The 26,093-nt window shown below is 48.8% G+C and overlaps 1 protein-coding gene across 5 annotated transcripts in view; it reads right to left on the reverse strand.

Annotated features, from left to right (window-relative positions):
* Positions 1 to 26,093, reverse strand: part of NMNAT1 (nicotinamide nucleotide adenylyltransferase 1) — a 383,145-nt gene that overhangs the window by 122,584 nt on the left and 234,468 nt on the right. For all 5 annotated transcript variants that reach the window (XM_069610001.1, XM_069609999.1, XM_069610000.1 and 2 more), the window contains exon 3: positions 12,684 to 12,867. In XM_069610001.1, coding sequence (XP_069466102.1) covers positions 12,684 to 12,867 — 184 coding nt within the window. The remainder of the gene's footprint in view (positions 1 to 12,683; positions 12,868 to 26,093) is intronic.

Consider the following 26,093-nt stretch of genomic DNA (forward strand, 5'->3'; position numbering starts at 1 on the left):
CTGGGCTTCTGACCCTGCCAGAGAAACCTTGTGATGCGTCGCTTGGCCTCTTTCAGGTGTTCTTCAGGTGCACTGGTTGGGAGCATCTGAAATAAGTATAACACCCTGGGGAGAAGGTACATCTTTATCACGTTTAATCTCCCCATCCATGACAGTTGCCCCTCCCCCCCTTGTCTCCATTTCAGAGAATAACCCTTCGAACAGAGGCGGGTAGTTGGCCTGGTCCAGGTCCTGGCCCGGGTGGAAAATGTTAATCCCAAGGTATCTCACCCTTCCAAATGGATCTGCAACCCCAAGGGCTCTAATTCCTCTGTCTTTCTGGCTGAGTCTGGAGCAAATGGGAAGACCAATGATTTGCCAATGTTCACCTTGAACCCCGAATACCCCCCAAATTCTCTGATCACCTCCATGGCCGACGGATGGACAGGGCAGGGTGCCTAAGTGGAGCATTACATTGTATGCATAGAGTCCAAGTTTAAATTCCCTATCACCCACCTTAATGCCCTCCACCTGTGGGGACCTCCTAAGATATTCAGCCAATATTTCCATCGTCAGGGCAAAGAGTAGGAGCGATAGTGGGCACCCCTGCCTCGTACCCCTCTGTAATGGGAAAGGCCGGGACAGTCGCCCATTGACCATGACCGAAGGGCCTTCATATAAGGCCTGGATGCCCAGTTGGATCCTCCTGCCAAAGCCACATTTCTTGAGTACCCTGTTAAGGAAACCCCAGTCCACCCGGTCAAGGCCTTCTCTGCGTCTATGGCCACCAGTATCGGGTTCCCCTCCTCCCCTGCAGCTGTTCTCATAAGGTGGAGTGTCTTACGTAGGGTGTCTGCCCCTTGTCTGCCTTGGATAAAACCCACTTGATCAGAGTGGATGCTTGGTATAAGGCCTTCCATTCTTGTGGCCAATATTCTTGTAAAGATGTTTGCGTCCACATCCTCATACCACTGACAGGTGACTACGACAAAGACTTGGCTCTTGTGAACAGAATCTATCTCATCATCCAGGCATGGATGGCCACATGTGGCCTATGCCTGAATGATGAGAAAACCGAGCTGCTTATTTTAGCCACTCCTATCAACTCTGCCAAACTAGCCAATAAATATAATTCATTTAGTATCAATGGAAATAATATTAAGGTTGCAAACGAAGTAAAAACCTTAGGTTTCTACCTTGACTCCTCCCTGAATCTGGGCAAACAAGCGAGTGCTACAGCATCATCTGCAGCCTAGACTTGCAGGCTTATCCGTGCCTGTAAACCCTTCCTATCCACAAAAAGATGAATGGCTTTGGCTAGAGCCTTAGTACTTTCGAAAAATTGACTACTGTAATGCCCTATATCGAGGCGCCAACAAATATGTAATGAAAAAACATCCCCAGTTTCATTGATTAGGAACATTTCGATGGCCTCCCTCATCCCTTCCACTAAGACAGTGTCTCTGAGGAGGTGGTTGTTACATCGCCAAAGGAATTCTTTAGGTTTCAAACCAGACAAGACCACGTCCATTTCTACTAAGTCGTGGTAGACCAGCTGATCGGGAAATGTTTGCAGATGCCCATCCTGTCGACATATTGTTGTTCCATGAAAAGGTAGTCTATTCTTGTTCTGGAGCCATGGACCAGTGAATAATGTGTAGCCCCTCACTGTTGGGTTTGAATCCCTCCAGACATTAACTAGCCCCTAGTTCCACATGTAGTCCATGAAGCCTTGATTTGCGGTTCCCCCTCTACTCACTGCCAGGATATGCCCACCACTGTGATCCATTTCCCTGTCTTCCCACATATTGACGCCCCCCCCTATGATGAGGAGGCCCCCCCGATCTGTCCATGACCTCCCCCATGGCTTCTCTCAAGAACTGCATTTGGCCAGCGTTTGGGCAGTAAATAGAGACTATGGTTAGTCTAGTGTTATCTATGGACACTGAGACTACCAGCACCTTCCCATCCGTTCGACCCCAGATCGCTGGTTCAGAGAGCCTACACCTCTGGTTCAATACAATCCCCACTCCTCCTTTGTTAACAGGCCCGATGCCCAAAAGACCTGTCCAGTGTGAGCCCCGGGATGCGTCTTTCTTCCCCTAGTACCGTTCTGGTCTCTTGTACCAAGAGTACGTCTAAATTGCAGTTTCTCAGCTCTCTCTCCAATAAAGTGCCTTTTGTGGGGGAATTGAGGCCCTTTGCATTCAAAGAGCCTATCTTGAGAACCTCCGCCCGGCCTTCAGTATTAGGGAGCGCCATCCGGTGCCATGTTTTCCCCTCTGGGCCATTCAGCGTTAAAGGTACGGTGTCCCCCCTTTGTACTTCTGATGTGCCTTTCCCTGTATCGATTCCCATGTTGACCCCAATCCCCCTCACTCCCCATTTTCCGGGTGCCCACCCTAAAGTGCACCACTAAGGATGAAAACACTGCTCCACTGTTGATTCCCATATCCCCTCACCTCCCCCAGGAGGGAGGTAAGCACTTTTAATCCCCCCCCTTATTTGTTGGTCAAAGGCTCACTATTTGACATTTCTCATTCCCCTACTCCTAGCGGGGAGCAGTATTCAGCTTCTTGAATTCTGCCGCCTTGCATCTTCTTCTTTGTGGCCTGTGGGCCTCTGCTGTTGCTCCAGGGGGTACCGCCAGTGCCCCCTCCGAGTCCCCTGTCTCCTCTTCACCTCTGATGACCTCAAGTACCTGGAGGGCCTCTTTCCCACTAATCACTTGGTAGTCCACCCCTCCAAGTTCAAAAGTCAATGCAAAGGGGTGGGACCAGTGGTATCTGATGTCCTTGTCGGAGAGCCATTGCGTGAGTGGACGGAAGTCGCCTGCAACGGGCTAGTTTGGAGGCAGAGATCTTGAAACACCTTGATATTATCGCCTTTGTAGAGGAAGTTATCCAGACGTTTAGCTTTTTTGAGGCCTTCCATCTTCTCCCGGTACCTAAGGAAGCGCACTACTATGGCTCTTGGGCCCCTGCGCCCTCCTCTTCCGCCTCTGTGTGCTCTTTCCAACTACACTTCTTTGCCCCCATCCAGTCCGAACAGTTGGTTTATCAGGCCCTGTACTTTTCGTCCAACTTCCGTCGCCGACTGCCCTTTCTGCGAGAATCTGTAGGTTATTGCATCTCACTCTATTTTCCAAGTCATCCAGCTTCAGCAATGTTTCCTCTTCCCTCAATTCTAGGTCGGCCAGTCGTGCTTCGTATTTCACGATGAGTACAACCATTTGCAGTTGGTTGTGCTCAAGTCCCTCCATTTTGTCTTCCAGTTTGTCCACCCTGCCCTTGGGGTCGCAGATTGAGGCTTGGATAGCTTTTCTTACAGCTTTGAGCTCTTGAAATATTTCCTTCAGGTCGTCCCTGGTCAGGGAGGGGGCAGGAGTGTCTTCCCCCGACGCCATTTCACGGGAGCTGGAGGGGGTCTCTCCTTGGTCTGTCCCTGGGGGCCTTCGAAAGTGTTGGAGTGACAGGATACTCGTGGGGGCCGTCGTAGTGGCCTGTCCTCGTGTCTCCTCCAGGGTGACAAGTGCCACCAAATGTGGAGGAGCGGACCTTTGCTCTCCGTGTCTTGGTGAAGGCTATAGGTCCAGACCTGGTCTCTGGTGTCGGTCTCCCTGTGGGACTGAGGCCCCAAGTTGGTGTCGGGGCCCCTGTCGGTTCTCAATCTAGTGCTTGCGCGACCACTGCCGTTGGGTCCTCCACTTCGTTTGATGTACTTGAGTCTGCCTCAGTTGGTTTACTTTCACATGGGGTGATTCTCCTCCGCGACCGTCTCAAGCGCTGGCGTGGAGCTACTTCGGCAGATGTGTGGGTTTATGGCCCAAAAGTTCCATGGGATGATGACCTGTTGCCCATTCAGAGCAATCCCATGTTTCTTGAAGCTTCTGGGGTTCCCTCGGCTCCGAGGATTGGGCTTGTGTCCAAGGCAGCGGGGGGTCGCTTCAGTAGATGTCCCACGGTTCCACCCAGTACCCCTCCGTGTTACGCCCTGCCTCCCAGGGCCTCTCACCTTGCTTGTATGGGATGGGATGGACCAGCGCTAGGGCCTCACCCTCGATACTCCTCTGGGAAGGGTTTCGGGTTTCCAACCTGCAGGGGCAATGTACCTCTGCTCCAGGTCAGACTGACCTCACTCCCCCCCCCCTTTGCTGCTCTGTGTCCCCCACTGGCTTCTATGGGACTGGGCTGTAGCCCTGGGGCTCTCCCACGTTCAAGCTCGTCCGTTCAGTTTCTTTCAACGACATTTAGGGTATGTGATCCCTTGTTGAGCCCTCTGGTGTGGGCCCCAGCGCTGTTCCTCGGATCTCGTGTGTGGCATCCATCACGGGTGCGCGGTTTTTGTTTTTCCCCCCAGTCTCTGTGGGATTTAGGGCCTCTGTGTGTTAGCAGGCTGGGGTGTGTCTAAGGGTGGCTCCCATAGGCGGTTCGCCACTCGGTGTTGTGCGGTAACTATGTGCCTTTCTACAGTGATCCGGTTTCACCCCCTGGGACCAGCTTGCCCCTTAAATGGTAGTGCCATCGTCCTCAGGGCTCCCCGCCAAGTCTATACCCACAGTGGAGTGTGCCCGTGGATTCTTTCCCCCCGGCTAGACTCCTATGAGGGTGTTCAGCCCCTGTCCCTCCTCCAACGCTGTCGTCACCTTTTCGGATAGTGCTGTGGGAAGGCCTAGGGCCGTGGCTCCTCCGGGCACCCTCTCTGCCTGCGGCCTTCCGCACATGGGAGGTAACGGTCCCACCATGAGCGCTGGGGCGGCATCACCGGTCCCTCTTCTGTTTCGGGCTAGGGTCTGGCATGGGGTACCGTTCCCGCAGCAAGCTTTTGATCGCAGGCTCATCGATCCGCACCCCACAGGCACGTTGCTCAGCCGAGTCTCTGCTGTAGGTTCACGTGGAGCTTGCGGGTCCCGGGCCCAGGTTTTGAGCTCTGGTTTCCCTGTCCTCAGGTATTCGGGGGCAACCGGGGTCCAAGCATATATTATGGCTGTTGTCTGGGACCGTGGGAGGTTGCATCACCTCTATTGCTATTCTTTGCAGGGAGGGGGGTGCCTGGATCCTCTCTGCCACCGGCCCAGGAGGGCAGCGATTCTCTCACCACTCCGGCATAAGTCTTGAGGGACGCCTCCCCAATCACTGTCTCGAGCCCAACTTAAGAGGAATCTCTGATTATGACACCAGCGGTGCCACAGGGGCCCATCGGGGCGCCAGGCAACCTGTTCTCCACCGGGGGGAGAAGCAACCTCAATAAGCCCAGAGGGTGTGAGCAGAGTGACGTCTTCACGAGTCCATGCTGGTACACGCCCCCTAGCGGTCTCCCCTTCACAGAATTTTTAATGAATCCAGACGCGAACAAAAAGCACTTGTGGCAGCAAGATTGGTGCAAGACCTGCTCAGATTTTAGCAAACTACAGCGGTATAACGACTAGCAAGCTCACATAAAAGTCTAGGCACTATGGAGCCTTATCATAATACATCTCCTACTTGGCGTTTTGCTGGGTCGATTCTTAGATTTCATTTAAACATCTTGCCAACACATGAGACATACTTTTTGTGGAAGGTACAAGGTCTTGATAGTCCCTTGTGTTGATACTGTTTAACTGAACATGAAACGCTCAAACTCTCAGGTATTTAGTACTTGTATGCAAAGCTTTGGCCAATCTGCGATATTGACGGTTTGCACATTTTGTGACTGATATGAGACTAAATCCTTGGAGAATGTTATGGGAGAAATTGTTTGTAGCTACCCCGCCTTCACTCTGCAATGCACTGATTCAGTTTTTATCACAAACTAATTTGATTAAGATATAGGTTTTGGATAGTTTTATGTATGATCTTTGAGTAGTAGTTTGATTTGTAATTAAATGCAATTGAGATTCATTAACTGCTTTTAGGATTGTGTAAAGGTTTAAAAAAAAGTTACTTGAATAAAAAAATAAAGCAATTAAACAAATTGGATTTACTTCTCTCAGAATGTCCAGTTGAAGGGGTACTCCTGTTTTTACAGTCTTGACAGATAAAACGGTTGCTAGAACCTTGATCTCTTCCAGAAATGGGGCAGGTACTTGACACGCTAAAAATTCCATCATATCCAGTACACTTTTATGCAAAGCCCTAATGCAAGAAGTAGTAAATAACCTTCCTCCACATCGAGGCCCTTCCAACAAACATATGTAAATCCATCAGAGGTTCTCAGGAATTCTAGAGTGCAAGACAGTAGAGCTAGCTAGGGCGGCGTCATGGGATATGCCTGGACAGAGGACAAGAAAAGAGGAGGAGGTTGTGAGACAGGCATGGTATCAAGAGAGACATACTCCGATTGGTTTGAAAACCTTTATTTACTAAAGTTCCTGGGTTGGTGTAATGCTTAACTGGCCCTAGCACTAAAGGGATGGTTCCCTTAACTGATGTTTCTAATGGCTGTCGAAGTCTAAAAGTCCAAAATAAAAATATGTCTGTGTCTCAGCATATGCTTGCCCTCACTCTGACAAAAATGTGTGAGGAGGTCTTTCAGCATAAAGTGGTGGTTCAACAAAAATAGGAAACCAGGATTGGTTTCAGGTGGTCTTTTCACCAGATGTAAGTTGGTCATCTTCAAAAAGATGAGGTCAATCGAAAAGGATAGTTTAAACAATGTCAATGTCTTAAATGCCCTGGGGTTCCCTTCCTCAAGCTTCAGTTCCTTCATAACATACAATAATCAAGATTCCACTTTGATGGGCCTCCTAGGGTTCCCTTGCCCAAGTTCAGGCCCCTTTCAAGTTCAAAGACAAGTTCAGCTCTAAGGCTTCTCAGGGTTCCCTTCCCTTGGCTTAGGGCCCCTTCCAGTTCAAACACAAATTCAGCTTTCAGGCCTCTCAGGGTTCCCCTTCCCCCAAGCTTAGGCCCCTCTTGATCTATAAAGAAAACATGAGTTCAGGATGTACCTTTTTTCTTCTTATACAGTTCTTTCAAAGGGTGAGCATCAGAGACTTTCGAAAAAGCCAGGTTATTTGCTCCTCCTAAGCACCACCACTGCAAGCTTTAACCCGTCACTTTTATTTCTTGCTCTTAACCTTTTCCTTCAGGGGCTTGCTTCACCCCTTCTTGTTCCCCTGTTTCTTGACTTTTTTTCTTGTGCCCACTGGCACCCTTCTTTCCTTCTCTTGCACACTTGCAGTCTCCTCTTTGCACGCACTGGCACCCTCCTCCTTGCTTTACCGTGCACACTTGCACTTTCTTTACCTTTCTGTGCCCACTGGCACCTTTTCCATTCTGCCGTGTCGCTTGCACCCTTCTCTCTCGTTTCGGGTCGATTGCGCCCTCTTTAATATAGTCCTTTTCCGTTATGTCCCTTTTACGCTCTGCTTTCTGACTTACTTATACTTTCTCTCAATCTCGTCACTCTTCTTTCAATCTGCTTTTTTTTACTAGTTTACTTTTCTTTCCTCTTTTCTACTCTGTGCCGCTTTATGCATTTCCTTTCGATCGCTCTGCTTCAGTCAGTCAGTCGCATGCTCACGAGTCCCTCTTGCTCTTACTTCCACAAGACTCACCCGGGCAGCAGCGCAATGGCAAGTGGTCCCTCCTGGTTGTGCAGGCCCGAGGTCAGGGTCTCACCACCTGCCCTTCAGACAGCCTTGGGGCTGGCACAGGTCCCAAGGGAACGAGCAGTGTTTCAACCATCAACAGCAGCCTGCAATCTGCCTCGCTCCGCCTCTCTGGAGACACGGCCCCCTAGCCACGCAGCAGCTCCTCAGAAACACCGGGCCAGCGTCTCGGCACAACGCTCTCCTCTGAGCCGTCGATCCTGCTGCTCTCTGCTCCTTGGCTTTTCTGGTCAAAACAACATCCAGAGCTTACTCATTCAGCTGTGCAGAACCACACCTTTTATAGCTGGAAAAGCAGCCAAGTGGAGTTAGGTGTGAGTGATAATTTGTGAATGCCTGACTCTGCCTGACTCTCAATGGGACAACTTAAGTTCTTTCTACAGCCGGTTTCCCTTACACTCCCAATGTCATTTCTGTGGGAAATCGTCACTATTACGGGTTTCCTCTTCCTCGTCCCAGTATTTGTTGGAAATGGGGAGGGGGAGATGGACTGGGTTTGGAAATACTCAATGGAAGCTGAGGGTGAGGGCTGTACAGTGAAATAGGATTGCAGATTAGATTGATGGTTAAGTCCATTTACTAGAATACCATTAGAAGTTCAACAGCGGAGATATGAACATCCTCCAGCCTTGTTTTTATTTAACGGGATAGCTTCCCCTTGTGGCAGAGTATTCCATCTCTCTGATGTTTTATTATATGAGCATGGGTCTTGATAGTATTCTGTGTGGTCAAGATGGGTAACAGATTAATGGATATTAATTTCACGTTTCTGTCTCTGTTGTGCTTGATCTTTCTTCTCACCGGATCTCATGTACTTAACTCTCCCCCCCCCTTACTTGGACCAAGAATAATGGGTTTTGAGAAAGGAAAGACACTGTTAGGGTCAAGAGTTGTAAAAGGGTTTGCTCTCCATAGCCGTCCAGGATATTATATCTTCCCTTTTCATGAGGGAAGGTCGAGGGGTAGGATGGGACTCGGGTGACAATATTCCATGAACAATGAGTGTGGGTAGGATGGATAGGGGCAATGAATGGGGGGATACCATGTCTCACCTTCGGACGCTAGTCCCAGAGAGTCCCATGCCTAGGTGATCTTCCCTCGCTGGTCCGTCCCCAGGGTTGGGATTCAAGAGCGATGGCCCTGCCCTGGCCACCTGAGCAATGGATCCCCGGGGACTACTTGTGAGAACACCCTCAGGTTTCTCACAAGGTATAGACACCATTGGAAGATGAGACACTGTACAAGGCAGTGGCGGAAGAAGAGGCATAACCACTCTAATTATATTGAAGAACATACTGAACATCGGAGGCCATAAAAGAATGAAACACAAGGCAACTGAAACTCTGGCCAAGTTTGGATATGTGACTGGGAGCTGAAACATCATTGCAGTGGCTACATAAGGAAATAAGGTCCCTAGCAGAACAGTCCATACTTGGCTGCAGCCGCTTCCTAGAAGAAAGAGTGAAGCATGTGCACATTCTACACTGATATTTCTTCAAAAGATGTCTGGTCCCCCTGTGGGGAGGAAAGACCCCAAGGAGGGGTTGAGGAGGATGTCCATCGCCCCCCCTTCAGCCACAGTAGGCTCTAAAGTGGGCCTTGGTCTGGACTATCATTTTACAGCACAGTCTGGTGAGCAGAGGTCCTTTAGCGCAGTGCTTGCTTCATGCCAAGAGAGGGAGTGTTGGCACACTAAACAGTCCCAGTGAGGAAGGCGTGTCAAAGGCAGAATTTCAAGTCAATGGGTTAGTCTGAGGATGCTTTGTACCCTCAAAAGTGGAAAACATCACAAAACAACAACTAGGAGGTTGCTGCTTTTCGGTGAAAGGCGCACATGTCTGGAACTCTCTTCCTTCCCACCTTCATCTAGAAGAAAGCTCCATGTTCAGAGCTAACCTGAAGACCTTACCTTTTTTGCCTCGCCTACTAATTTGTCTCTCTTCCACCTTCTTTTACCCCTTCACTCTCACTGCCTGTTCATCGGGGTGTTAAGCGTTCTGAAGCAACACCTTTTTGCCTTGCAGGAGACCTATACAAAAGATCAACCAGTAAATAAATAGGCTATGGTAGCTTCTTGATCCAAGACCAGTTAGGTACCCTTATCCTACAGTAAGAGAAAGTGTACTCTGCCTCACAGCCGATGTTAAAACACTGAAGCACCACCTCAAGACGAATCTCAGTCAAAGACATCGACGTCTCTCACCCCTTGGGCAGAATCACTGGAATTAATCTAAAAAGGCATCTCAGGTGTGCCCTCGTGAAAAGCACCTTGTGCAGGAAGTGTCTGGTGAATCCCACTGGATATGGGGAGAATGTGTCACCATGCAGGGGTACCTGAGCAAATGTGTAAGGTCTACCATGTTTTAAGCTATTTGGGTTTTCAGTGATGCTTTTGCAATCAGATGAAAGACTTTGCCTAGGGTCATTTACAGAGGTGGTTTGACCAGGCCACGATACACTGCTGGAAGAAAAGAACAGAGAGGGAGGACTCCTCATTAGGGGAAAGTCAGAGATTCGCTGTCCTACCAGAATATGTGGAGGAACTGTGGAGAATCCAAGTAAACGGTAGACGGCCCGCAGATGTCTGACGTGGAGTTGTTGAGCAGCATTGAGGCGGGGAAAAGAACATCTGCCATCAGGGTGATGGAGAGAGGAGGTGAGAGCAGAAAGCATGAGAGACATGCTGCTGGGGCCGAATGAAGCCGCCAGACAAAGTAGTGACCTGTTGACGCAACCCAGGATAGAAGAGCGGTAGACCAGGAATAGTTGACAACCAGACCCTAGGAAGGAATGCAGTCCTGCAGACAAAAGCCAAGATGCGAGGGATGAGAGGGAGCAAATACCCTGAAACTGAGAGGTGACAACCAGAGCTGAATCTTTTATGAGAGGCTTTGGGAAATACACACTGAAGATACCCAATGGAACTTTGAGAACAAGTCCTATAGCGCCTGCCAAGGGGGACTGGGAGGGGTGAAGAAACAAAACAAGGATCAAAACAAAAGTCTTAGTACTGAACAGGAGATCTTATGATTGTCCGAGGTCTCTCAGCCTCTTGTCCGAGGGAAGTGCCCATTCCAAGCTAACTAGATAGATGCAGGCTTTCGTGTGTCTCGTTACAACAGCTGTCCAACAATAAGAGTCCTGCACATGTCCAAATCCAAGTCAGCTCACTAGAGGAAGGATGTTCCTCCACAAGGTTTACGTGAAATTCAAGCTTCTCCAGGGGTTGAGTTGGAATCACGAACCTCAGCTAGTACTCTGAACTCCCTAGTCCCCTTCTCAACCTTCAGGCTAGCAGCACTGGCTGCCTATTCTTCCAAGACCTTCACTACTTTGAGCTCCCTGCCTTGGTCTCAAATCTCCTCCCACCTCCACCACTTGCCTAGGACTAACCCAGCCTCCTTGTTCCTTAATCCTTCTTGCACTTGCTGTTGTCACTGCCACTTCCTTCTGTTGTTACCACCTCCTCATTAGGGTCACCACTCCCTCATGTTATCACAGTTTACTCCTGATTCTTATCTCCTTCTTCTCCTATTACCTCACCGTCCAGTTCTTCACAATCTCCACCAGACTCTTAACCACCAGATATAACCAGCTAATCCACCCTCTTTTCCTAATGTTACCTTCTTCTCCAGACTCTCACTAACACCTTCTCCCTCTCCAACAGTCTCCACTCCTCCACAGTCCTTGCATCATGCTCCAAATTCCTCTACCTGCCTTCTGCAATCTACTCTAACGGCCCACTTCACTAGAATGGGCTGCTGGTACTATATATGGAGAATGTAGCTCTCCCTGGGTGAGAGTCTGTACCTGGGATTCCCAAACGATAGAGGGCTGTAATATGGTGGGACCTCCAGCCTCGTTTGGGTCCTATTGAGGCTGTGGGGACCTGCCTAACTCTATATCAACCTAGGCGGCCATCTTTGATCTGATGTGCATGTATGCTTTGTGATGAATCCTGCACTCATCACTAAACCCCAGCCTAAAGTCTCCTCCCATGTGTCCATGGGAAGGCAACCGCTACCTGGTCCTAACCCTGGGGGTGGTATCATGGAGGATCACATGAGAGGAGATGGCTATCATGGGGAGGTGATGTCTCCCACATACCCAATGGCCTGCTGTTATTGTACAAGTCCATCCCATGAAGCTGCCCAAAGAACATGCTATGAAAAGTCATCTAATCAGAGTAAAATGTGTACTTTGGGAGTTCAAGAGGTACATCTGATATCCCTGAATTGCCCTGATTCTGTTTTGGGTAAAGGTCCTCACACCAATGGTAAATCACAAACCCCTTCTACAACATTGTCTACCTCTAACAACTCTCAGCTCACCAAATACTCATAACCAATTAAATGCCAAAGAATGAATGCCACTGTGGACGTCAAGGCCCATAATGCATATGCATCAGGAGGGGGGGGGGCTTTATATGTTGCCTTGAGCAGTTCTCTACCCCAAAGCTAAGGCCTAAAGATGGGGAATTTAAAATGTAACTCATTCTCTGCAAAAGCAGATTGTGTTGCCCATCTACAGAATCCATTAAACAGAAAACATTCAAAAGTATGACATCCAAACAACAATTTGAGACAAAGATTGAAAAATGAAAGACTCAATGGCCCTCATTAGGAGTGAGCCGGTCCAGAAAGAAGTGATTGTAACACCAATTACTGGCACCTTTTCCGAATCGGCTTACTCTGTCTGCCGGCAGGCCCCCACCAGCAGAAAATAAATAAATAAATAAATAAAAACACAGAAGCACCGGCACCGTTACTAATGGTGCCGGTGCTTCACTGTTTCCATTCCAGTGGAGGCCTATTGGACTCCACGGGAATGGAACATACATTTCCTCCACTGGCTGTAATATTCCAGTATTACCGGGAGATCAGGCGGTGGAAACGGCAAGCCGAGGTTGCCGGTACTACCGGCAAGCCGAGTTTGCCGGTATTACCGGCAACCTCATAATGAGGGCCAATGTCTTAAGGCAGGCTTGCAAGACAATAATTAGAAGTAGGCCTACTTATCCCAGATGTATCTTTCTCAACACAAACTGTACCGAGTATAGTAGTTTTCTCTGCACACTAGCTTGATCATAATACTTCCTCTTTTTCTATGTCGTTACCTGAGCACTCGCACAGTCTCCATCCATTCGTTCTGGGTGGCTTCCCATGGATCCACACACACCCAGTCTGTGTCCGATGTGGCAAGTTGCGCCATGGTGAGCCGGTGGTGTGCCTCGATCAAGCCTTTCTTCTTATAGCTGTCGCCAACGGGTGAGATGATGCCTTTTACCACCCTGTAGTTTCCTTTTGGCAGAAAGGGAAGGTTACTAGTCGTAATCTTGGTAATCCATTCTGGGTATATTCATTTAATTCATAAACATTGATGATCTCATCTTTCAATCATATAGAGAACACTTATTTATTTTGTCATTTAATTAATTTAATAACAATGATGTGGCTTATTCTTATTTCAAATTTTACTTCCAAAATATGCAAAAGTAACTTTTAAAAAGCATTCCTTCATTAGAATCAATGCAGAAAATCAAATTCGGGAACCCGATGGGCATGAAAACTCATTTTAAGCGAGAAAGGTGCTGTCTGGACACAGGATGCATTTTTTCTGACAGTTTCATTCAATTCTTTTTCACAAAATATACAGAGTGAGGGGCCCTCTTTCTTTATGTGTCTGAGGCCTTATCCCTACAGGAGGTGGCTAACAGTGGCGGCTGGTGAATAGACAGGCATTACTATTTCTCCCAGATATGCCATAGCGACAGAGCGAGACAGGTTCCGGGTGGGGGGATTCGCCCCCCAAAATGTTCAGAAAAGATTGGTTAAAATGGTGCATTTTATTTTGTATTTTGTATTTATTAGGTTTATATAGTGCTTGAGCACACTTTGGTTAAAAAGCCAAACAGTTTGCAATTGGTTTTGTAGGGTAACTCATGAAAATATCCAATAGATGCAAGCCACCAACAGTGCACTGGAGCATTTCTCCAACACATTTTCATGATGCCTTTGCCCACAATATATACCAGTATAAAACATTTTCACACTCGCTGTGCCCATACATTTCAATGCTGACTGCACCATTATACCTTAGTATTCCCATATAAGAACATGCTAATGTTTGCTTTGCGAATAATGTCAGTAATGATACTATAAGAAATCGTGTCCATGTTTGTTCTGCCAATATATGTCAGTATCCCCACTTCAGTTGGCTTTATCATTAAAAATGCATGCCACAATGTGAAAAAACGTCCAAACTGGCTGCACCAAAATGCCAGTTTAGCTAAATAACAGCACTTAACATGCTTGCTTTATCAAAGATGCCCAATACAAAATGTCATGCCATAGTATGAAATGGCTAGACTGGTTGCATAAAAATGGCAGTTTTGCTTCATAATAACACTTATCATTCTGGGGCGTGGATTGGAGCTGGAGTGCGAAGCATGGTTCTGTGCGAATGCTCCCGGTCCTAGCCTGAGAACCATGCCCTAATCGGCGGCGTAAACCCACATATGGTGCCGAAAATACCACCCGGAGCAGGAGGTCCCACAGGGGTCGGATGGTGAAGACTGGAGCTGTGCAAGCTCAGTCATTCCTGAGCTTTGTGCTCTGCTGCCCCCGAAATCCATCATGGCACCCGTGCCTTTGCATCCTGGTGAGTGGGGGAATGACCCACAGTGGGGCCGTGCGGCAGCTGACCAGGCGGTCCTGAGGTGGCTGCCTCCTGGTCCAGGGGGCTCTGCCCCACGATCGGTTCCCTGCAGGGGGCCGGGAGGCCCTCCCCACCCACAGTCGCTAAGTGATCAATGGACATGTGTGCGCTCCTGGAGATGTGCGGAACACCCAGGGTCCTGGAGAGGTCCGGCTGAGCCAGGAGCTGCTTGGAGTGGCTGGATGGCCCCCGCTGCGGTGCCGGACTGCATTGAGAACGGCCGGGGACACAAGCCCCAGAAGGCTGCTGCGTTCTGCTGCAGAGCACAGAATCCTGTGACCACGGGAACACTAAATCCTGCCAGTGTGCATGATCAACTACCCCCTGTGAAAGGCTGGCACGCTGCATGATGAGCGTGTGTGACACCTTAGGAACCAAGGTTTTCCAACGATGATGTTAACTTGAGGTGCAAAGCAACCCAATGCTTGAGCATAAAGCAGGAGGGCAACTTTTCAAGCAAGCTCCAACGGCTCATCCAAAGCGAGAACTTTTTGCTCTCCTTATCTGGGCAATCGGAATGCACAATTCAAGTGTAGGGCCTGTGGGAGCAGACGAGGAAAACCGGCAACAACAATAAACAAATGTGTTCTGCTTCTCTACGGAGGAATGAGGTTTGGCATCCTGGTTCAGGGGTCAAACCAAAAAGAATACTAATTTCTGCCCACTGCCAGGGGATCGCCCTGGGAGCACTTCACTGTCTCCATCTGCAAATGCATTATGCCCCTGCAACACTTAAGAAAGCGGCACTGCTCACAAGCGAGCAATGAAAGGCATTTGAAGTCGCACCACATCAGGTACTAGCGAAGGGGGCCTTGGTCACTTCCAGCAGCTCAAGCCTGGGCTGCCGGATACGGGCAATCTGCCTGGCCAAACACTAAGCAGAACCGAGGGAACCGAGGGGGCTAACAGAGTGAAGTACCCACTGCGTAAATCGGAGAGAACTGTTGGGGGTCTCCCAGGTTGTCGGTATCCTTCCTAATGCAGCCCATATGATACGCAGTGTGCGTCCATCCACCCTCTGATGCTGTGAGGGGCCTCCCTGAGCGCCAACAGCTCCTCCACCAAAATAAGGCAAGGTGCAGAAGGAACCAGTGAAGCAGGTGCAGAGCTCCGAAGGTCTCCACTTAGGGTCCATTCATCAGAGACCCCTCCCCACCCCCCAGACGTCCGGGTTACGGTCCATTTCTATAAGGTCAAGGAAAAGATTATGAAAGTGTTAAGGGACTCGCGTTGTATCCAGTTCAGGGATGCCTCAGTTGCGTTATATCAGGACCTGGCTGCTACTACACTGGCGAAAAGGACCTGAAACCACTGGCTGCAGGAGAGGAAGATTGCGTACTGCTGGAGGTTCCCCACGGCACTGCTTTTCATGTCAGAGGGCAAGGTGTGCACAATGAGGGTAGCGGAAAAGCTTCTCAACCCGGACTACCGGGGTGAGGGGCGACAGCAAATCTGTGCCAAACGCGGGCCCCCTGAGGGGGGCTGCAGAGTCCTGGACCCCAGTGAGCAGGTGGCAGAGAGCCAACGGCCCAGCCTGCAAGAACAAAAAAGGCACAGTGGGTTGATGCAGGAGGGGCTGCTGGCAGCTATGGAGACCCACTCATGCTCTGGGGGGATGGGGGAGGCTGGGGGGAAACACTCCTTGACAGACCCACAGGAGGGGCCGCGGCTGCAGCTACTGGAGGAGCGCTGGGTCTGCAAGAGGGTTGTTGATTGTTCAATGTTTTAGCAATGAACTGGCTCCGGTTCAGCCTCGGGGGATGGCCTAGTCCAATCATTGGTGTGTGGGGTGGAGGATTCCGAACAACTGATGAAGTCACAGGTGAAGTTGTGTTGTACTGCTTTCAAGGGTTTGGTTGTCGGGGATGGGGGGGGCTGGTTGCCCCAGGGAATGTGGGCTTTGCGCTTTTACTGTGCCCTTGTTAGGGGGAGGTGGGTTGTGGAGGGGAGGGAGTTGGGTTGGACACACGTTGGGGTGAACTTTTAAGGGAGTACACTACATCACATTGCCACCAATGCAGCACTTTCTCACGGTGCAAGTAAATATCAGGCACCCATGATTTCCCATGGTCTGAGGCTTGCGTCAGGGGTTGAGCACGACACACTGGTACAAAGTCATGGCTGACCGCTCCACTAGAGAGCTCTGTATGGTGACATGGAATGTGCAGGGTCTCAACTTCCCAGGGAAACGAAAGTCAGTGGCTCGCAGGCTGGCAGAGATATCAGCGGTCATAGTCTGCCTACAGGAGACACACCTCCTGGCCGTTGACAAGCGCTGTGTTAACTTTGGGCAATTTTCCAAGGCTAACTTTGCTACATCAGGGCAAAATAAGAGGGGTGTTGCACTGCTCTTCAGTAGAAAGGTACCTCTAACCGTGGTCACAGTGAAGCAGGACCCAATGGGGAGATACATACAAGGGGCATGGCCTGAAGCTCATGCTGTGAGGCTGTGTTCGCACTGAGCTCTGGCGTATCCTACAAAGATCCTTGAAAAAGCAAATAATAACCTGTTTTCTGGTTCCTAGCCTGCTGAGAGAGCTGCCTGGCAGCCTCTGCCACCTGGATTGAGTGTATTCGAGCACGTTTGCGACTGGAACATGCTGAGTAGCTCAGAGGAAAAGTGGTAGACTACAGGACCACGAGGATATGCACGCAACGGAATACGCAGCAACTGAGTCTGCAGCACCAAGCTTCTCCCCCTGCATTGCGCAGTGTCCAGACCTTCCTTGCAAGCGCATACGATGGGGCGCTTAAGCCACCGCCGAAGGGCGTCTACAGGGTGGTGACTGTAGATTGCCAAAGATAAGGACACTGCAGCCCAACAGACGAATTTGGTAAGTGGCTGCACCACACTCCTCTGAATAGACAGTAAGTTGGGCGCTGGACGCTACCCCTGATAAGCCTTTTCATATTTATAAAGCATACTAGGCCAACATCTTGGCACTGGTGCGCAGCATCCTAAACAGGACCAGACAAGCTAGCACCACCCCGACAACCACCAGCGTGGGTGCTACCTACACAAAGGCAAACACATCAATGTACCTCTCTGGGCCTCGATCCCCGAAACCTATCTTATTAAGAGACAAACAGAAATTAGATGGACCCACATTCTTCCACACAGAAACTAGTTTAGACTGCGGATACATTGCTCCGTGAATGCCTGGCCTGACCCTGCGGACAAACGGGACAAGGTGACGCACCTGTCATCATACCTCAACCAATCGCACAGGGACTGAGGCCACTACTCAAGGGATGGAAGTACAAGGCTCAAAGTAATAAACATTGCTGCGCCAGCTGAATCACCCCAATAGACAGTCGGCACCACACCACGTTTACACAGACCGGCGGACCAAACAGAAAGTGCAACTGCAACTAAAGAGGAGACCCTCTAAGTGCAATACCTGGGCACATCGGCGACAGCATAAGCAGCAAGCCCCCAGGTCAGACGATATGCCTGCTTCCAAGAATAAGCAGAAAGGCAACATAATGGATTCTTTTGCAGGACACGGGAAGACACAAGCGCAAACCGTATTAAAGAGTGGTGCAGGAGTAGCAGATAATGAAGTTTGTTCTGAACCATAGGAAGACAAGGTGCTTGTGGTGATTATGGCACTACAAACGTCTCTAGAACACCAGATACATGAGGTCAAAATAGATGTACAACTACTATGCCACGATGTGCGGTCCCTGGCAGAGCGAGCCACGAACGCTGAAGAACAGTTAAAAGAAACAACTGACACTACCACCGACCTAACTGCCAGGCTGAAGACTCTGGAAACTAAAAACTGCTTCCTGGAGCAGAGGGCTGAAGATGCAGAGGGTCGTTCCCGCAGGAACAACTTAAGAGTCCTTGGCATACCCGAAGACACAGTGGGCAGGGACCCTACAACCTATTTCAAAAATCTGTTCCTACAGGAGGTAGGCCCAGGCAAAGTGACACAAGGATTTGCAGTCGAGAGGGCACATAGATCCCTCCAGAATAAGCCCCCACCTGGGTCACATCCCTACCCGATTATAGCCAAAATACTGAATTTCCGAGATCGAGAGGTACTACTGCAGCTCTCCAGATTCCTAATACCTTTTGTTCTCCATACTACATGAAACTCAAGTGTATGCGAAAATGGTTATTGTTTGAAATATGCATGACACCTCTTGCAATTCCAAACCCATGTGAGCCCTGGAACGCAGGGCACCAGTGCTTACTAGCGAAGAGAACATGTAAGAAAGTATGACAAAGATTAAAATTATCACATGGAATGTGAGAGGCCTTGGTACATACATACATAGAAATAGAGTCAAGTCATATCTTCAGCGCAGGAGGATTTCTGTAGCCCTGTTACAGGAAACTCATCTGACAGTCAAAGAGCAAGAGACTGTAGCGAAATACTGGGGAGGCGCAGTGTACGGGCCCCATACACGAAGACCTGAAGGAATACTCCTACTACTACTCTTCACACAAGGTTAGACTACATCTTTGTGAGCACTGAACACTTACAGCACTTTACAAGTGCAGAGTATATGGGCTGCGTAATATTGGATCAGTCTCCCCTTATTGTGATGTGGAACAGTGAGACGCCACACACACCTGTCCAGACGTGGCGCTTTCCCACGGACACACTGCTAGATATAGTCTTTTGAGAACAACTTCAAAACGCACTGGCCCGTTTCCTTGAAGAAAACATTGGCAGTGTAGAAGATGGTTGACGGTCTGGGAAACCTTGAAGGTGGTTACTAGTGGAGAAGTTATCACAGGAGATGGGGGAGTTTGGAGAACATTTAAAGCGGAGCTTGAAGCTCTGGAAAGCAAAGTGAGGGAGTTGGAAGTAATACAACCCACAGAGCAGGCTGCGGAACAAACCCTCCGAGAAGCCCGGCTTGACCATCAGACTACTTGGGAACGGTTATCGAAGTTTGACTATGCCACCAACACAGCGCGCACACACGCATGAGGAGATAAGTCAGGGAGGTACCTTGCCTGTTATAGGGAACACCCCAGAACACTGAAGAGCACAAACTCCAATTAACAACATATTTGCCACATTATACAGCCAAAATGCCCACATCCCGGCAGAATACATAGCAGAGGCTTTTACTGAAATTAAGATGTCTTCGCTTACCAACAATCAACGCGATCTCTTAGACCAATCCTTCACCTTACAAGACCTGGAAGAAGCGATTACTGCATCTGCCTCAGGGAAGACGCTGGGAAGCGATGGCCTCCCGGTGGAGTTTTACAAAACATAGCAAGGTACAGTAGCCCCGACACTCCTAAAGGTCTTTGAAGAGGCCTTTGAAAAAGGGATACTTCCTGACACAATTAGAGAAACATGGATAGTTCCCATTCTTAAACCAGGAAAACCAGTAAATACATGTTACTCATACAGACCATCGGCTATGCTAAATTGCGATGTAAAACTGTTAACAATGCTTGCATCCGACTCCAACAGTGTATACCGGCGCTAATACACTCAGACCAAACCGGTTACATCCCAGGTCGCAGCACCATTTTGAACTTATGCCGATCACAACACACAATTGAACAGACAAACGGGCGCCCAGAGCAATATGTAGTAGCATCACTGGATGCGGTTAACGTTTTTGATTCATTCTGTTGGGAGTGGATAGAGGATGTTCTGAGGGGCTTTGGAGCTTATTTTAGGAGATAGATCCAAATACTTTATGCTTCCCCCACCGCAAGAGTTAGAACAGGGCGACGTATATCCAAATCATGGGACATTCAGAGACGGACACGCCAAGGGTGTCCTCTTTCCCCAATGTTCTACATACTGGCATTGGAACCCATTGCTGCATACCTCAGGCAAGAATACCCTGAGGCTGGGACACGTGTAGGAAATTCTACTCACTTACTCTCATTATACGCCGATGACGTGTTACTTTACCTATACCAACCACAATACAATGTATCCCTGGAACTGGAAATATTAGACAACTTCGCAAGGATCACATTCAATAGACACAAATCATGCCTTTTTCCCCTAGCTGGGTTGAACACTGGACTGGGGATTGAAGTGGGAACATGATTTGTTCAGGTACTTAGGCATAAGAGTTGCACACACCCCAGAACAGATAAATGCCCTAAAAACAATGAGAGCAGTGGAAGAAGTTTAAAAGAAAAAAAAAAAAGAAATCAATGGGAGTTCTGGTCCCGCCTACCTCTCTCGCTCATGGGCACGATCGCCGTTACAAAGATGATCATATGGATTCACGAATGTCACTTACTACATTATAGCCCCCTTTTTCCGAGAACTAGAGGTCACGCTAAGAACTTTTTTGTTGAGGCCCTAGGAGACAAACTGTCTACAATATTGACACGCCCCTTTGAACAAGGTGGAATCCAGCTACCGTAATTAGAATTCTACTACCTGGCAGGTCATCTTAGCTTTATTGCTAAATGGTTGGCCGATGAACCCAACACAGAACGCAACTTGCTGAAAGCCCTGATCCGCCCTGTGCGATTGCGAGAAGCTCTTTGGCACCCACTGAGTAGACACGCTACTCAGTCACTACTACTGTCAGTAGGCAGACAAGTCTGGCCGAGGACGACAAAAATCCTGAAACTCTCACACCCATATTCTCCACATAGACCCATATTAGTTAACACACAGTGGAACTCTGAAGAGTTGAAGGTAGCACGGTGCTGGGAGGAGGTGGGCATTGTGACGTGGGGAGACATGTATGAGAGTGGTACTTAAAAGGGAATTCCCAGACCTCACTCAAAAGGAGGGACTCCCAAAAGGGCAGTTTGAGATATATGCAGATAACTAAATTTGGTAGACGCATCCGACTGGATTGGCCAATGGAACCCCAACCAAACGCGCTCCTTACACTTATGTATGATTTGGAAAACGGCTAGAGACCAGTGTTTCGATTATACAAGACCCTAATTGAAAGTATGATCACTGACCATGCAAAGCTTAGGACAAGATGGGACATGAATTTGGGAGCAGATTTCACAGATCAACAGCGGCTGTGGGCGCTCAGCCATGGTAAAAATGGTTCATGCAATGCAAAGTTCCAACTCTTCCAGGTCAATGCCCTTCAGAGCACATATTTGAACCCATCCAGGGTTGCTAAATTTAACAAAGAAGCGACATCCGACTGCCCTAGGTGTGGTCAAGCTGATGCCCATATAATGCACCTGCTCTGGGAATTTGATACTGTACAAAGGGTTTGGACTAAATTTAAACATAACGGTGAAAACGCAGGGATCACCATATATAAAAATGAACCCCACAAGAATGCATACTGGGAATGTATACGAGGACCAGTAAACACAAACATGTCTGCAGGTTCATGGATTTAGCCTGTACATTGAGTAGAAGGTGCATAGCTATGATGTGGAAATTGGGTAGAGGTCCACAGTTTGAAGTATGGCTAAAATAAATGCAGCGCTGGAGTGCAGCTGAAACATCAGCATGGGGACACGCTATAAATGTGCATGAGGAGTGGTGGGGCTCCTTTTTGAATCATGGAAGGCATTGGTGAGCACTATTCTTTATACCTGACGACAAACCGCCATGAACTACCCTGGGCGACGACAAGTCTTGTATTAGCCCTTCCAGGAAAGTTTGTCAGCTGTCGAGCAGACTGCAGGTCCCCCCTTGCCGCGTAGACCACAAACTGTCAGATAATTACTCCTTACCTGTAATAAGATGCAACACTGATTGGGAACTGTATGAACATACATCACATTACCACAATTGGTTGGTTTCCCATTCTTTCCTTCTCCCTCTTTCTTAATATTGGTTTCCCACCCCCCTTGTTTTTTTTTTCTTTACTGTTCAGATTTATTGGCCTGTCGTGGCACAATGTATGATGTCACATTTGCATAACTAAATGTCGTTCAACTGCTGCATTTGACGAAATGCCAATAAACAAATTAAAAAATAAAATAAAAGTATTAAAAATGGGAAAATACATACTGGTGAAGGGGCGCCTGCTTCAGTAAACCCTCACATTTGGATCACTATAGCATGCAAGACCGGTTCCTGCGCACAATTGCCCCAGACATTATCTCCTTTGCAGAGGGCTGGATCCTCATGGGAGGAGACTTCCACTTGGTCCCTGACCCAGGGGCCAATAAAACTCTACTGCCCACTAGAGAAGATTACACAAGGACTGTGGGGTTTGCCATATTTTTCACGGAGGATATCCAACGCAGGCTAGTGTGATGCTGGAAATGCATCGGAGAGACAGGGCCTCCCTATCCTTGTCCTTTATTGCCTTATCATGTATGTTCTGTCTCGTTTTCTGTGCAGGAGTTCATGTGGGACTCCTGGCGGTGCGGCTCTTCCTCTTTTTGGTTTGGTGTACAGACACTTGGGATATCCTTATGGCACCCATGGGTGGGAGTACAACCCTGTGCCCCTAGTGTATGTTTTTGGGCACCTGTGTGGCCCACAGAGCAGGGTACGGGCTGGTGGCAGCTCTGTGCTCAATTGACAGGTGCCCTGCGCATCCTCCATTTTGTGATGCACAGGCCGTCATTGTAATCAGTGAATTCCTGTTAGGAATTAAGAAGGCCCCTGTGGCCTCTTGCTTTCTATCACCTGTTACCTTATTTTTCCCGAAGTCCCGGGAAGCCCTGACTCTGTCCCTTCCCCCTTACTGGCTGTTGGTTGGAAGTTCCATACATGGTATTGTGGGGAGGTCCAGGCCAGACTGGCTGGGGCCTTCCCAGTGACTGTATATTTATATTTATTTTATTTGTATAGCGCAGACCAGGGCCGAGGGCAACCGGGCGCATATCTTCAAGCAATAATTACACGAATGGCATGGTTACAGTTATGTTACAATAAGTCAGGTTACAATCAGTCATTTACATAAGCAAGGCAATAAAGTACAAGAGCAGTGCAGATTTACTCAGGCATATAGTGAATAGTGGTAATCAGATGTTCTAAGAAGACATGTCAGGTGTGGTAGCTATCCATAGCTTAGCTTTGTGTTTGAATAGGTTCAGTGAAGGGAGATTTCTAATGGTAAGTGGCACGGTGTTCCACAGTTTGGCAGCAGGACCACGTTGTGGGTACATCCTTGGGGTGAGACCTGGGTGAATGGAGTGTGTGACCAATATGCACTTCTTGTTATGGGTTGTCTAGTTTCTGGTATGTGACACAAAGACTGAGACAGCCCTACCCGAAAATGGTACGAATGCAGTGTGGAGTGCTGAATGGCTGGGTACTTGTCCCAATACACATTCCTTGTTGTGAGTGTCTGACAGGGAGGAAAATGGCCTGAATGCCCAGTGAGCCCAATTGGCTGCCTGCTGAATGCCCTTCCGAGTGATTGGTTGCCTGTGTGTGACCCAGCAGAATGAATGAGTGTCCAAAACAGTATATCTGGGGGCCTTTCACTGCTAAAAATCGTACAGAAGCTGCAGTCAAAACTTATGCTTAACGTTGAAGCCCACTAGAAGAAGAACTGCTACTGCAGTCCTTCGTTAATCTGAAAGCTGCTGTGCCTTCAAGGAACTGATCCAAGAGAAGACCTGGCTAGGAGACCTCTTCTCGAGCTACGAGGGACCATCGTGCACCAGCTGATCTTTGCCAAAGCTTCCTGGACGCCAGACCCTCGAAAGGCTGCCGACTGGATATGGGGACTGCCGCAGAATCACAAAGAGAAGCGCCCGGACATTGAAGTCCATCACTGTCGCCAACTGGAGCTGCAGTGCTTTCTTGCCTAAGAACATTGAAACAAGGACTTCCTTGGTCATCCTCGTCGACCGTTTCCGTCCTGCCGGAGAAAGTCAAGGCTGCCGACGACCAAGGAGAATCCATCGGTGGGTTTCCCTCCACCCGAAGACCGCAGATGCGCTGACGACTCGACGCCCTTGCGGGGCCAAAGTTCTTAATTGACTCCTTACGGCAACGAACACTCGTCGTTGAGGTGCACTGCACGCCTCAGTGGGACCTCGACGATTTGTGGATTATGCCTGAAAAGGAGCCTCTCAAGAAGGATCGGTCGACGATCCGACGTCAAACTCTGCTATTTCAGGTATATTGGGGTGTAGAACTGTTATAGAAGGAAATAAGACTCATATTGAACAGTATATTGACTGGGCGTGTAGTATAGCTTTATTTACACATTGTCCAGGTGGGGGGGGGGATCCTCAGACAGAACTGTGCTTAGGGGTAGGGGCCCAGTATTCTGCCTATTGTTTTAACCCACCTGCTTTCCTCCTATGTATATTGTTGGTCCACTTTATTAACTAATTTGTATGACATTTGAAATGAGAACAGTTGATGTATTTTAATGGAATCAAGAGTAATTGTGGTTACCATTTGTGTTATTGTAGGTGTACATAATCAAAGCCTTATTTATATTAAGACCGTTTCACCAAGATAGTGTGTGGACATTCCTTTGTGGGTGCTTGGGAACTACACTGTACTTAAGCTCTCAGGAGGTGATGCAGGCTGGTTCTTAAGCCTTGATTGCTCGCCCATAGCTACCGCATAGAGAATCTTGGCTGGGTTGCCCTGTGCTTCCACTCTACCATATAGAGATCAGGAGTACAGACACCTCCCTCCAGTTACAGCTAGCACGACTACACATTATATTCCCACGTCCATAAGGGACTCTCAAGAATAGATCTGATCCTCATGTCTAGCAAACTATTCCCCTGCCTCAAGGGGGTCAGCATTATGCCAAGGGTGATATCTTATCACGCCCCGGTAATGGTCTGCATTTGAGACTTGGAAGCTTCAGATGCAGCAATTCGTCGGGAAATATCCAGCACCCTAACCAATTACTTTGTGGAAAACTCTTCTGTGGATTGCTCGCCCTCAACGGTCTGGGACGCCAATGAAAGCAGTTATACGGGAGGGAACTTATTACATGCACGGGAGCGCTCGAGGCCTAGCCTACACCAAGCAGTTCTTCTACATAAATGGTAACAAAGCGAATCGGCTGCTGGTGTATAAACTGAATGAAATGCACACTTGCAACAACATCCAAACACTGAGGAGCCCAGATGGTTCCCTGAAGGTTTTGGAGGAGGACAAGCTAAGCACGATGGTGGAGCACTATAGAGGCGTGATGGTGGGCTCCCTAATAGAGAGCACATTACAAGCTAGCTATTTAGCCACTATCCCCACCCCCAGCCCTGCCATCTCACTGGGCCTGCTGGATCCCCTAGACATCCCCATCTCTCATGAGGAGGTTGCAGCCGCAATTAAGTTCCTGAAACACACAGCTCCAGGACCCGATAGCGTCACAGCCCGATTTCACAAAGTATATGCACACGCCTTGGCTCCCCCGCATGACCGCCCTCTTTAAATCCTTCCTTGTTACAGGGTGCATCTCAGTCTCTATGGAGGAATCCCTAACTGTACTCGTATTGAAGACTGGGAAGGACCCAGAGGACTGTGGCTCGTACGGGCCCATAACACTGATGAATAATGATGCAAAGATCTTCTCCAAGGTCTTGCCATCTAGGCTCTCTGGGGTCCTGCGCCACTTGGTGCACCCTGACCAGGCGGGAGTCATCCCAGGCCGCACCACCCATAACAACATCAGGTGCATTCTCAACCTTATCGCGAGCGCATCAAGGGTGGGAGTGGAACTGGGTGTTCTCGCTGGACGCCCATAAAGCATTTGACCTGGTGGACACGTGGTACATAAATAAGCAGGATCCTGACCCACTACAGGTTCAGTTTGAATTTCACAAAATGGGTCCTAGTCAATTATCAGCAGCCTACTACATCCCTGAGAATCAATGGGGTACAATCCCCGAATTTGGAAAACTCACGGGGTACCCGTCAGGGCGGCCCCCTATGACCCTCGATGGAGC

The sequence above is a fragment of the Ambystoma mexicanum genome, chromosome 8 (genome assembly GCF_040938575.1).
Source record: "Ambystoma mexicanum isolate Mex_15411 chromosome 8, UKY_AmexF1_1, whole genome shotgun sequence".
NCBI classification, from domain to species: domain Eukaryota; kingdom Metazoa; phylum Chordata; class Amphibia; order Caudata; family Ambystomatidae; genus Ambystoma; species Ambystoma mexicanum.